Source organism: Cryptomeria japonica, chromosome 3 (genome assembly GCF_030272615.1).
Source record: "Cryptomeria japonica chromosome 3, Sugi_1.0, whole genome shotgun sequence".
Lineage (NCBI taxonomy): Eukaryota > Viridiplantae > Streptophyta > Pinopsida > Cupressales > Cupressaceae > Cryptomeria > Cryptomeria japonica.
In genome coordinates this window covers 941455724-941468878 of record NC_081407.1, presented here as the reverse complement: position 1 = coordinate 941468878, position 13155 = coordinate 941455724, and the positions used below count along the sequence as shown (strand labels likewise).

The following is a 13155-nucleotide window of genomic DNA, read 5'->3' as shown; positions in this document are numbered from 1 at the left end:
AGCAATTCAGTTATTTGAATTCGTGTTGTTACTTGTTAAAGATGTCATTCCTTCACATCTTGTTTGCATTGGATAGCTGAAAGATGTCATTTATGTGTTTAGATAAGCGGCTTTCACAGCTATACCATCCATAAGTTTGAATCCAAGACAAAAACATAGGGGATTTTTCTTTTATGCAGACCTTTTCAAAGATATTTTATAATATACACGTGTATATTCTCTATAATTTAGTGCCTATAATCAATTTTACAAAGTGTTTGATTTAGTTAAGGTCTCAGAGAACTTTCCTTCTCAATTTAATGTAGTGTTCGATTCAGGTTTATCCTCACACAAATGTTCCATTTTTTGTTATCTTAAAAAACAAATGAAAACACGAACAAAATACTAATTAACAAAATAAAAAATTGCTCAGAAATAAAAAAATATTATATACCAAGCTTTCCCCAAAAATATTTAAAGACGTATTGTTACTTGAAACTCTAAGAAGATATATTTTCAATTTGAACTTTTAGAAATTAAAATAAACAATTATATTTTGCAATTTCGAGATTCTTGATGTGGTGTTCAGGTATCAACATTGTCCCATCAAATTTCACATCTTTTTTATATCTCGCACACGTTTTAAGAGCTCTACCGTATTTCGAACTGGATCAGTTCAACGTACTGGTTCTACGGTATTCTATCATAACAGTGTTCTAAACTACCATGTAGGTCGTAAACCACCTTTAGAGCTTAAATGTAAATTTTGGTGTAAATTTTGGTTTGTTGAGTCATACACATTAGACTTAATTTTGCCAAGTTCGTTCGTTGTACGGTAAATCAGATCACCATATTTTAGCTTGACATGTATGGATGGTTGTCAAATGCTTCCTGCGAGTGATATATCGAATCATTGATTGCTTTGTGAATAGAGACATCTGTCTATATATAGTTATAAATACTCTTACAAATCAGGGAAATAATCAATATAGTTTGAATCATGTATAGTTATTCACCATGTTATCGACAGGGATCAACAGATGCATGTTTGAGGTGCGTACATATGATTCATGAAGCCTTTATCGTTCACGGAGAAGAAACCATGCTCATATCCATGCAAATAGATAACCAAATGCAACCATTTCAGATGAATTTACATTGAAGATCATAAACGGATCTCATTATGGTGAAATACAAAGAATAAGAATAATCTAATGTCACAGAGCAAGAACAAAAGTTCTGTTGGAGATTCTTTAACCTTCTGCAGTTCGTGAGCTTTTGTATAGAACTGATCAAACTGCATACAAATTCTTTGAGACAATAAATGATTTGGGTCAGACTTTCTGATAGAATTCATTAAATAGATAGCCACCCATTTTCTATATGATCTTGTACAAGATATGCTCGGCTCCTGGCAACTTTCTAACCAAAACTATCTAGCACTTGGCAATATAATAGAGTCATCCAAAGAGAGCGACGGGTCTGAGACGATAGAATCAAGAGTGTTTGAGATAAGTGAAGAGTGTCTTGAATGTCTTGACATCATATCAAAATGTTCCTCATCTGAAGATTCAGGTTCTTTCTCAATGTTAATTGCCTCTTGTATCTCCTTCACCACATCTGACATTGTTGGCCGTAGTTTTCCATATGGCTGAACACAAAGCATTGCTTTTTCTGCAATCTTCCATACAGACTGGATGTTGAAATTTGTTCCTAGGGCTGGGTCTATAAGCCGTTGAATATCTCCTTTGTCAATATGGAATCTTGCCTGCAGATTAAATAAATGCATGAATATTGATGTAATATATGGTATTTCACTTAGCAGTAGAATTACAAAAGACTGACTAATTTATGTCAGCTGCCATTTAGTTCATTCCAAACATTAATCTTGATGTTCAATGCCTGGTATTTTACATTTGGCAGTAAATTAACAAAATACAAGCTCATTTACATTAGATACCATTCATTTCATTGCCTTCCCATTTTAGAATATAATTCCTTGATAGCTCAGGTATACTGACCCATTGTACTATGTTGCGGAATTCAACCCCAAAGCTCTCATTAGATATGGCTTCTTGACCAGAAAGCATTTCCAGGAGTACAACACCAAAACTATAAACATCACTTTTTTCAGTCAATTGCTGAGAGACGTAATACCTGCAAATATCATTAGTGGATTAAAACATTGATATTTTTAAGTCTGCATCCAAATAAAAATGTGAGTATTTCTGTTTATTACTCAGGATCCAAGTAGCCAACAGTTCCTCGGACTATGCTTGATATATGACTTGTTCCATTTGCTGCTAATCTCGAAAGCCCAAAGTCAGAAACCTTTGCCCTCATTTCATTGTCAAGAAGGATATTGCTGCTCTTCAAATCCCGATGTATGATACTTGGATTGCATCCTGTGTGGAGATATTCAATGCCTGAACAAAAATACAAGATAATCAGCAGGATATTTATCTCACTTGATTTGCATGGATAACTATGAATGCATTTTGCCATTTTCCTATTTATTTATATTACTTTCCAAAATATATCCAATATGTAAGATCCAGCTCATGGAACTAAAGTATGACGAGCAAATATTCACAATCTACCTGAGATACTGGAATAAAATATGTGCAAAATAAACAATCTGATATACAAAACCTTTAGCTGCGTCTTCAGCAAGTTCAAGTCGGCTGATCCAATCCAAAGGATGTTCTCGACTGACAGAGCCTAAACAAGTTTATTGTAAAACCCTAATAAGTTAGGAATTACACAATATGCATTCGATGCAGCATATTCCCAAGTAATTGATATAAGAATGTGAGTTTTACCATGAAGATGCTCTCGTAAAGTTCCATTATGCATGTATTCATAGACAAGAATATTTTTCCCTTGATCTTGGCAATAACCAAGTAAAGCAACAAGGTTCCGATGATGTATCCTTGACATCAGAGCAACCTAAATGATCATAGGAAATATTACACTGAATTTTGAAATAAAGAATATAATATATCTACAAATCTAGCATTGTATGTGTGAACAACGAGAGGGCTGTGATCTTAAGCTCATCAGAAAATATTCATATAATTAAATTAAAGATACATAATACTTATTTGTTTGTATGCATCCTGGGATTTATTTGATATGTACACTAACATTTAGTAAATGAATATCCATTGCTTACCTCATTCAGAAACTCTCTTTTTCCTTGCTGGGAATCACTTGACAAAACCTTTACTGCAACTTCTTTGCCGTCCTTTGTGGTTCCATAGTAGACAGGTCCAAAGCCACCAGAGCCAATCTTTTTTTTAAACCCCTCAGTTGCGACTTCTAACTCCGCTAATGTAAAACAGTGTGTCATTTCTATTGTAATATCCTTCAGCACATCTTCACTCTCTTCTGATACAGAGATATGCGAGGTGGCTGTTTGGATTTCCATTGTATCTATGCACAACCCACAGGTGTAACATAGTCAGTAAGCCTTAGTTCTTTACATTTTGGCTGAAAACCATTAAAATTGAAACAGAGAACTCGTCATTGGCTAACCACTTTTTTCTGTAGCTTCTTTAGTTGAGTGCCTCCAAAAGCATACATAGAAAACAGTAATTGCTACAGCTGAAAGAAGTGAAAAAGCTCCAATAGTACTGGCAATAATTGCCACATGATTCCTTCCGGATCCTTTAATAATGAGATTTGCATTTCCAGAATAACTGTTAAATGCACAGAAACAAACTCAGGTTATGCCTACATATTCATGCAACATGATGTGAAATCCAGATTCTATCCATATATTCATTCGAACAATTTGTTTGTAATTGATATTGGAAATATTCACCAAGACAATTAAACTATATAAAGGACCTAACATTTTTTTCTTAATAATCCTAAACTAGACTTTGAACCATACAAAAGGTTCATTTATTAAGGTTCATGCTGCTCCGAATTTATATAATCGGACCAGATAAGTTTATATGCAGAAGAGGGCCATGCTAAGTGCCAACCAATTGCCTTTTGTTAACAAAATGTGCTATCTTGTTAGTTTGTAACTATATTATACTTTGTAGAGTCGAAAAGTGCATTCTTAATATTTTTCACTCTATGTTACTCATTTTAGTGTCCATTCCCCTTAGTCATGTTTAGGACTCATTTCACCTATTTATGAACCTAACCTCTCATAGTTCTTCAAAAAAATTGTAGATCTAGATCTGCTAGACATCAAATACAAGACTAGACTTTGAACCATACAAAAGGTTCATTTATTAAGGTTCATGCTGCTCCAAATTTATATAATCTGACCAGATAGTTTATCTGCAGAAGAGGGCCATGCTTAGTGCCAACCAATTGCCTTTTGTTAACAAAATGTGCTATCTTGTAAGTTTGTAACTATATTACACTTTGTAGAGTCGAAAAGTGCATTCTTAGCATTTTTCACTCTCTGTTACTCATTTTAGTGTCCATTCCCCTTAGTCATGTTTAGGACTCATTTCACCTATTTATGAACCTAACCTCTCATAGTTCTTCAAAAAAATTGTAGATCTAGATCTGCTAGACATCAAATCCAAGGAGTCCCGGAGACCAAAGACAAGCTTCTCTTATGAAATTTTTGATTGAATTCTACCCAGTATTCCATTGAATCATACCAATATTTTCCTTGATGTATACATTTTTTATTTCTCTTAGAAATTTGGAACTCCAAATCCAATGGACATGTGTGTATGTGTGTTACACATACACATTGTAGAGTTGAAAAGTGCGTACTCCACACATATCACTTTATGTCTCTCACTAATTTTAGTGTTCATTCCCCTAAGCTTTGTTTAGAGCTCATTTCTGCCCCCCCAGCCGCCCCCGCCAACTTTTATAGTTCTAATCCTTGTACCCTGCAAGCTTGTTTCTTTTAGAACACTAGTGTCTCCATGCTAATGATATTAGTCACTAGAATGCTTGAGCTGGTGTCCAATTTCATTCTAAATCCCAAATGTTAGAATTAGGTATGGAGGTAGTTATTCCAAGATCAAGATGACTAAGAGCTATTTGCATAAATAGAAGAGGATCAAAATGATAGAATTACATTTATCTATAGATTCTATACAAAGGATGCAATGTGCATACAGGAGAGAGAGAGAGAGAGAGAGAGAGAGAGAGAGAATACTCATATGAGAGTGAGAGGTTGGTGTATATAGGGTATGCCATCAAGAAAGGCAAATGTAGAACCAGTGTGGGATAAAGGAGATGGAATCATATGCATGCACATCTCCACCAAACTAAAAAAGTACAAATGCCCTAAGTAAATTTAACCAACTAGGTGTGAATAGTGTTAAAGATAGAACTAGAAAGGTAAGACACAGAAATCTGAAACTTAGAAAATCTCACAAGAACAAGATACACAGAATTTTATCCTGGGAAAACCCTCCCCTTGAGGGTGAAAAACCCAGCCACACCAAAAATCAACCTTCATTATTGGCATAAATCTGATACAATGATTTCACTTTGACAATCAACAGTATAAGTAAAAAACTTCTGAAAATGATGGCTTCTACCATATATACGACATATAAACTTTCTATAATATGAAAGGATCACACATAAATTGAACACACAGAGACAATACAAAAAGATCAATGAAGATGCAACGATTCTGAAGAAGATATCGTTTCTCAAAAAACAACTACTCTACGAATAATCATCAACACATATATATAAATTGTCCTCCTTAAGAATTTCATCACTCACACCAACAACCTGCAAAAACACTCCTCTTAAAGAAGAACAAGTTCACGAAATAGATAACTCGAGAGGGAGAAAGGCGGAAAGCTAAGACGTCATAAACTCGACGATAGTTACAAAGAAAACCGTAACTCCTCTCGAACCAACATGAGCCACATAGACGAAGACACAAAACGAACACCGACGAAAGCCACAAGGATGAAGACACGAAAGAATCTCTTCCTGGAAGGAATACGAAGAGAATAGGAGAAGAACCGACGGCGACACAAAATATTCAAAGGTGCGCAATCAAGAAGAGCGGAGACAGATATGAAAAGAACCGCTGCCAGCAAGGACGCAAAATACTGATGGTGAACAGCTACATAGAAGAAACCAGCAAATCACAAGGAAGACGAACAACTAAAGACAATAGCACAACCATCGCAGGTAAATAAAATCTCCTGCAGCGTACGCAAACATTAACACTCCCTCTTAGCAAAGGAGATATTATTTTCAGATTTTCAAGTCATGGAGTCTCTCAACATGACAAACACAATGATGGGGAGGGATCCTCAAAGAGAGTCAATCCTTTCTCAATAGGAAGTTGAGTGATGTCTTAGTGGGCTCTCTTCACACTATACTGGTCTTACAACAAATCAAGACATTTAACTCTCTAGGAGTGCTCCCAATCAAATTGTGCTCACCGGTTGCTCAAGCATGGTTGAGATTCACAAGAGTAAATCCAACCTCAATCTATCAAACTTCTAACATATGCTTGTAGGGGTTGTAGCAAGTGTCCTTGAGGTTTTTCCAAGCCAATTCACTGGTTTTGTGATTGGGTTTCATTCACTTCTCCATCGCTTTTTCGTTTCCCTATTTTCTAGGCCTAGTAGCCCTAGAGCCCCAATTAGCCCTACCTAACCAGTTTTTGAGGAATTTCTCAAAATTGTCTCAAAGAACCAAGTAAACTCTTTTATGATCCGAGTACCCCTTTGGATGAACTTTGAGATTCATCAGGTGAGGAAACCAGGTCTGTCCATACAGGTACGGAACCCGAAAATGGCATTTTTGAAGGGTTTCTGAGTCTTTTGGGTCTTCTTCCAAGGGTTTAATGTCTTCCTTGGTCTACCACTCCTCCAGACTTCCACATAGGCTCTGCCACACCCCACTTACTCATGCCAAACACTTGGCATCTTCAAACCTGATCATCCCTGCAAGCACTTGCAAAATTTCAATCATTTCCTAACTGAGCTATGACTGAGCTCGCCTAGGAAATGATGTCCAATGGCCTTTCAATGATCTCCAAATCAAAACAAAGATTATGTACATTGTACAAAGGTTCCATGGCTCGAGTCCCAAGGGTTATTGAGGGAAACTCAAAGGACTTCAAGCTGGAACCATGTTGGGGCCTCTAAAACCCTTGCTCAGACCAAGAGCAATATAAAACCAGAACTCAATTCAAACCTGCAACAAAGACTAACTCAATTGCTTCTTGAGTACTACAAGAACATATACAAAGCAATTATCAAAGAACAGCAATGAAATCAATCCATTAAGTATGGACTGCTGCTCCAAATTTGAGAAAATACAAGGTAAAAATTGGAAAATGGTCTTCAAAATGTATTGTGATTTTCTCCAGGTGTTCACCAACCAACTTACATTCACCCACAGAGCATTTATATGCCAATTAGATCCTAACCAACTCTCCATCAGTTGTCTAACCACCGATATGCTCAAACTTTCAAACAGTTGCTCAAAGTTGTAAAATGTTGTCAAGCAATATTGACAACTTTTGCCAAAAAGTGCATTTTGCATTTCATGCATTGTTACCCATTCTAAACCACTTAGGATGACTTAAAACCACTAACATGACATGTCTCAATGCCAAATAAGGCTTTTCAAGATGTTTGATACCAAAATGCACGTTTATACCATTTTAGGCTTACAAGGTCTCATAAGCCAAAATTGAGTAAATACATGATCCCATTGACATTCATCCTCCAAATGCATATCAAAAACACGTGGACCTATGAGTAGTCCATTATTCACAATCCAAAACCAAACTAAAGACTACCACACCAAAATCTAAAAAATGCACTCAAAACTAGGTGCTCTTGCACCACACAATGGCTACACCCATATGTTCTCACGGATTCTCTCAATGTGATAGCATCATGGATTCACTCAACATGATGTTCGCCATGGCTACTCCCATGAGTGAAATAAACACAAGCTCTCATCACAGAGTCACTCAACGTGATGTTGTCATGGAGTCTCTCACATGACATCCACCATGGCTACTCCCAAAGGGTGGAACAAGGGCTTTCACCTCAAACTTCTCTAGCAGAGAAGAATGGATTACCACCATGCCTACTCGCAGAGGGCGGAACAAGGGCTTTCACATCAAACTTCTCTCGCACAGAAGATTGCACCTCTGTCATGTCCCCTCCTTGATTGTTATATATATCCTAAATGACGCAATTATTATTATCAATATAATAATTAACATTGAAATTTATTTATTTATTTATTAAATATTATTATTTAATTAATATATATTAATATTTATTATTAATAATATTCTTGAGATATTCAAAGAAAAATAAAATAATATTATATTATAAACATAATTTATATATTATAAATTATAAACATAATTTACATATTCTTAATTGTAAACACAATTTATATACTCAAATAATTAATAAAATAATAAATTAATTCCAAGAATATAAATTCTTTATTAACAGTAATTATTTAATTAATAATTTAGGTAAGAATAATTATTATCAATTATTAATATATTTATGATATATTATCTAATCACTAACATATTATACACTCATATATTGAAATAAACCAATTTATTAAGAAGTCGGCAAAATGCAAATAAAACCCGATTCATTAAAGAGATTTTACAAACTAATAAATGGTTAATGGAAATAAGAAGATGTGTGATTCACTTGTTAATAAACACACAACAACGATTCAGTAATGGAGTATGACTATTGTATGAAGCGCTAGGATTTAAAAGAAAGAACTTTAATAAATGATAAAAGCAGTGCTAAGGCAACGATTAGGAAAAAAGGCAAAGGGTGTGATCAAAGTAATTTGACTAATGTAAAAGAATTAATAAATACAAGGACATGTCTCTTCATTTTAAGAAGCGTGATCTTTAGAAATCGAGGATATATACAAGGGATCAATTTTGGAGATTGAAGGGGAATATAATATATCTGGTTTCTTTACTCCAGTTTGGAAGAGTTTGAAGGGAACCGATCAGCTCAGATCAGAATTGTTATTGAGTTATAGGCAATGACATTGGTTTCGGGGTGGTATGCATAGGGATGTGCTTAATATGTGTGCTTGATATTTGAAGCCCAATAACATTCCTATGCAGAATTTAATAGTAATATAAATTTAGATAATAATATAATTATAATAATACTAATAATAATAATATTATTATAATTATTATAATATTTTATAAGAACTGCATCTGCAGTAATATAATGATAATATCTGAGAATAAATAATGTATATAAATATATATAAAGCTATATGTATATTAATAATAAATATTAGTATATAAATCAGATAGACTGTTTAAGATTATATCAGGAAGAAGCCTATGTTCTTTGTTATCACTGATTGGATTCATGTTAAAGATAGTTTTGTCTCCTAATCAATTTAGTTTAAGCCAAAGTATGTCGAGATGGATTAATTATGGTTAAAACAAGCCTAAACTTAGTAGGGGACATTACAACCTCGAACTTCTCCCTCATAGAGAAGAACTCATTAGCAAGGGATTGCACCTCGAACTTCTCCCTCACAGAGAAGAACTCATTAACAAGGGATTTCATCTCAAATTTCTCCATCACAGAGAAAAATGCTTTAACCAAATCTTCAAGACGACGTGGCTCCCTTTGAACCTGATATCAACCTTCTGACCTCCTCGTCCAAGGTTGCCTCTAATGAAATAACATGCTCCTTCTGAAGCTAGATGTCATGCTCTCTCTGAAGTTGAAATGTCAGGCTCCCTCTGAAGCTAAAACGTTAGGCTCCCTCTGAAGTTGAAAAGTCAGGCTCCCTCTGAAGCTGAAAAGACCATGATCCTTAGAATATGACCATCCTGAGATTAGAACAAAAATCTCCTTGCATTCTGCTCCCTCTCACTGAGAGAGCCCTCTTGTCTCAATTTTAATATTTTTAGTGTTGTAGCGATCAAGAGGTATGTTGGAGTATACTCCAATTCCAAATCTCCCCTCAATAGAGTGACCAACACCTCCAACAATATGAAACATAATGATAGCTCAAATGATGCTCAGTTATAGCATTCAGTTGGAAGTTCACAAACACGTGCTATGCACCTAGAACCTGTGTAGCATTCACCTCTTTATTGCCAGTTCCCATTGAGTTAGTCCTGTAGCTGAGTCTAATCTTCTCATCAGACTCCTCCGGCACTGTTCTTTATATTTGGAATCTTTTGGTATGCATTAAGGTCTGCTCAAATACACCACATATTGAGTGTTCTCTCCTTTGAACAAAACAGAGATTGCAGATTATAGCAATGACAACAATGTGATAAATGATCACAACAAATACAAGTTGATAGGATGCAAATGCCAGATAAGAGCAACGGGACAGAGAAGTTGTGATCTTGTCCTTCCAAAACAATAAAGTGGACCTCACACGATGTGATACTGTTGACGTGTCTGAAATCGCATTGCTGCAAACTCCATACGGCCAACGCAGAATAGAATAGCCGGCTGATTATCCTACTCTCTCTTGAGATAAGGAAGTCTCTAATGCTGTTTTCTAAGTTTGATCAAAGGAGACTACCTCAAGGTTTCTTTTGTCAGGTCTTGACTGCGGGATCTCTCAGTGGCTTGATGTGTTTTTGCTGGAAACACAAGGGGGCTTACGTTTGATTAGTAATTTCATATACGAATTCCCAGGGACCTCTTTTGGTTTTCTTTCAGGTGATGTTGATTAATTTGAAGCTGATTTAGCAAGACTGTGGATTTCTAAAAAAAGGGGATAAAATTGGGAGGAAAGAAAGGAAGGGTAGGGAGAGAGAGAATGGTAAATGTTAACTAGGACAACAGATTTACCCAAGCAGACAGACACCTCCGGGAAACCAAATTAAGCATCATCAGTCATTCAGACACAATGTTTGCATAAACTCAGTGCAATCTTCAAAGGAGAAACCAGATTTTCATATTATCAAATACAATATTAGAACTTCTACATTCATGATATGTGTACTTTTGATAATCGAACTGAATCATAAAATAGCCCAGATTAACCATGCAGAAAGGAAAAAAGCAATCAGCTATCCTCTAATGGTATGGACTGTGAAGGTTCTATCAGATGCTTGGTAAGAACTGCTGTGTAAAATGAACAGACATAATTTAAAAGCTTTCTAATTTAAATGAAGAAGGAGACCATGCACTCACAAGGAAATTTGAAGGTAATTTTAAGCCATTGTATTAATTCCTGCAAAATTTCTTCAGAGCTTTCGCAACAATTCAAGAACTTCCTCCCAAATGAGGGAAAACCAGTCCCCTTAAATAGGTTTCAAAAATGGATGAATGGCCAAGATCTAATCTAAACAAGTGGCCCAGATTCATCCTTACAAAAAGAGGGACCCACACTCATAAATAGGGAGATAAATATCTACAACTACCCCAAAAGGAGCAATAACTACCAAAGGATAATTACAACTTTGAAATAATCCAAAAAGGGGAGGTGCACAAAAAACTTTACAATATGTTGACCAAAAGTCAACTGTCACCCTTTTGGGACAAAAGTGCACTTTTTAAGACTTGGAGGGAAAAAAGCATTTTTGAGAAACTACTTTCTCTATCCTGGTTTCACATTCCTTTTGCAGAAACTGGTCTTCGCCATGCAGGTATTCTCGCCATAAATCACGACCTGCTGCTCGTTCCTCGCGGACATATTCCTGAAACTTGATGCATAATTGGAAGAGGGGATTAAAAGGTGGCATGGGAGGGTGGCGAATTTTGTATTGCATGCCTTCGAGATACTGGTCCACGTGCCTTAAACCGTCCTTCCAGCTGGAGCGATTACGCTCGAAGCATAATATGTCTGAATGGAACTGACCAGCAAAACTCAAGTCTTCAATGGAATAAGAAGCCTTATCTGCTCCCAATCTTCCCTCCCAATCCGGCCGGATTACACTGTCGGACAGGTCATTTATCCACCCCGAAACCATTGATCGGAGGATGGTCTTGCCTAGTTCTTGCATGTTCCCCAGAATCGCCTCACACGCGTCATTTTCTTTGTCAATAATTTCCTGGGCGTCGTTCTTCATGGTGACGGTCCAATACCATTCCTTGAGAACACTGATGCTATGGGGATTCAAGATGTCAGGCAGTGTGGGAATTTGTGTATGTGTCCAGAAAAGAGCTCTTAGGAGGGGAAGGGTAGAGGCCGCTACTTCATGCATGTGAAGGGATTCTCTCTTTACTTCCAACAGCCTGACGAGAGTGAGCTCTCGATGGAGAGCCATTTCCTTTACTTCTTTGAGGATCTGTTCTCCCTTTTTCTTGATGTCTTGCACCCATTCCTTAACGGCCTTTGCGGTATCCCGGATTCCTTCAAATTCAGTTGTGGTCCTCTGCACCAATGCCATTGGGGGAATATGGGATTCAGAGGGGTTGTGTAGTGGCCGTAGGAGCTTATCGATGTATCCCTCGGCTTGTTCAGCACGGGCCCGATACATGTCCTTTTCAGCCGTGATTTCCTCGAGCTGTCTGAGTATGTTTTGCACCGAGTCCTTAAATTCCTCCTTTTCTTGCTCTTTTGTAGCTCGTCCGATGGGGACAGTCGTAATGCTATAATCTGCCAGGGTTATTTGATCTGCTAGCTTGTTTACGGGCGGGGTAGCAATATGAAGAGTGCGGTTCCTTTGCCCATCCTTGGTTATCTTAGAGTATGTTCTCGGTTTCTTCTTCCCTTTTGCTTTTGTTTGATCCATTCGTGAGAAGATGTCTTCAAGGTCGATGGGCGCCTTGGTGGCGGCCCTGCGCTGAGCTCTGGCGATCAGCCACTCTTGAGGCACCGTCTGGGTTGAGGATAGGGTTAAGTTAGCACCTTGTGCTCCCATACTTCCAACTGGCTGATCACAAATTAACAGCTGTCCCGCCATCGAAGGGGTGGAAGAAGGAGGAAGCTCTTTGTTTGCATCTGAGTTCTCCCCTATCTCACTGAATAATTGTCTGACATCTTCCTGTGATGGTGGCTCCTTGGTTCCCTTGAGCTCATGGATCTCGTCTGTTCTTTGTTCCCCTTCGACAGTTGAGTCGTCCTTGGCTGCATGGAGGAGTAGTAATTCATGGCGGCTCTGCTGGGTAGGTTCATGCACTTCGATCCCCTGGGTGGATGGGATTTCTCCTTCCTCTATCTGGTCACCCGGCTTAGTCGGATTGGGGCCCTTTTGCTCGGTGTCCGGCA

At 37.1% G+C, this 13155-nt stretch overlaps 1 protein-coding gene across 3 annotated transcripts in view; it reads right to left on the bottom strand.

Moving 5' to 3' along the window:
- Nucleotides 1-1104: 1104 nt before the first annotated feature.
- LOC131072947 (probable LRR receptor-like serine/threonine-protein kinase At1g67720) overlaps nucleotides 1105-13155 on the bottom strand; it is a 132575-nt gene continuing 120524 nt past the window's right edge. For all 3 annotated transcript variants that reach the window (XM_059217024.1, XM_059217022.1, XM_059217023.1), the window contains 7 exons: nucleotides 3517-3680; nucleotides 3155-3414; nucleotides 2802-2928; nucleotides 2632-2700; nucleotides 2219-2405; nucleotides 2001-2136; nucleotides 1105-1747 (listed from right to left, as the gene is read on the bottom strand). In XM_059217024.1, coding sequence (XP_059073007.1) covers nucleotides 1412-1747; nucleotides 2001-2136; nucleotides 2219-2405; nucleotides 2632-2700; nucleotides 2802-2928; nucleotides 3155-3414; nucleotides 3517-3680 — 1279 coding nt within the window. In that variant the 3' untranslated portion in view covers nucleotides 1105-1411. The remainder of the gene's footprint in view (nucleotides 1748-2000; nucleotides 2137-2218; nucleotides 2406-2631; nucleotides 2701-2801; nucleotides 2929-3154; nucleotides 3415-3516; nucleotides 3681-13155) is intronic.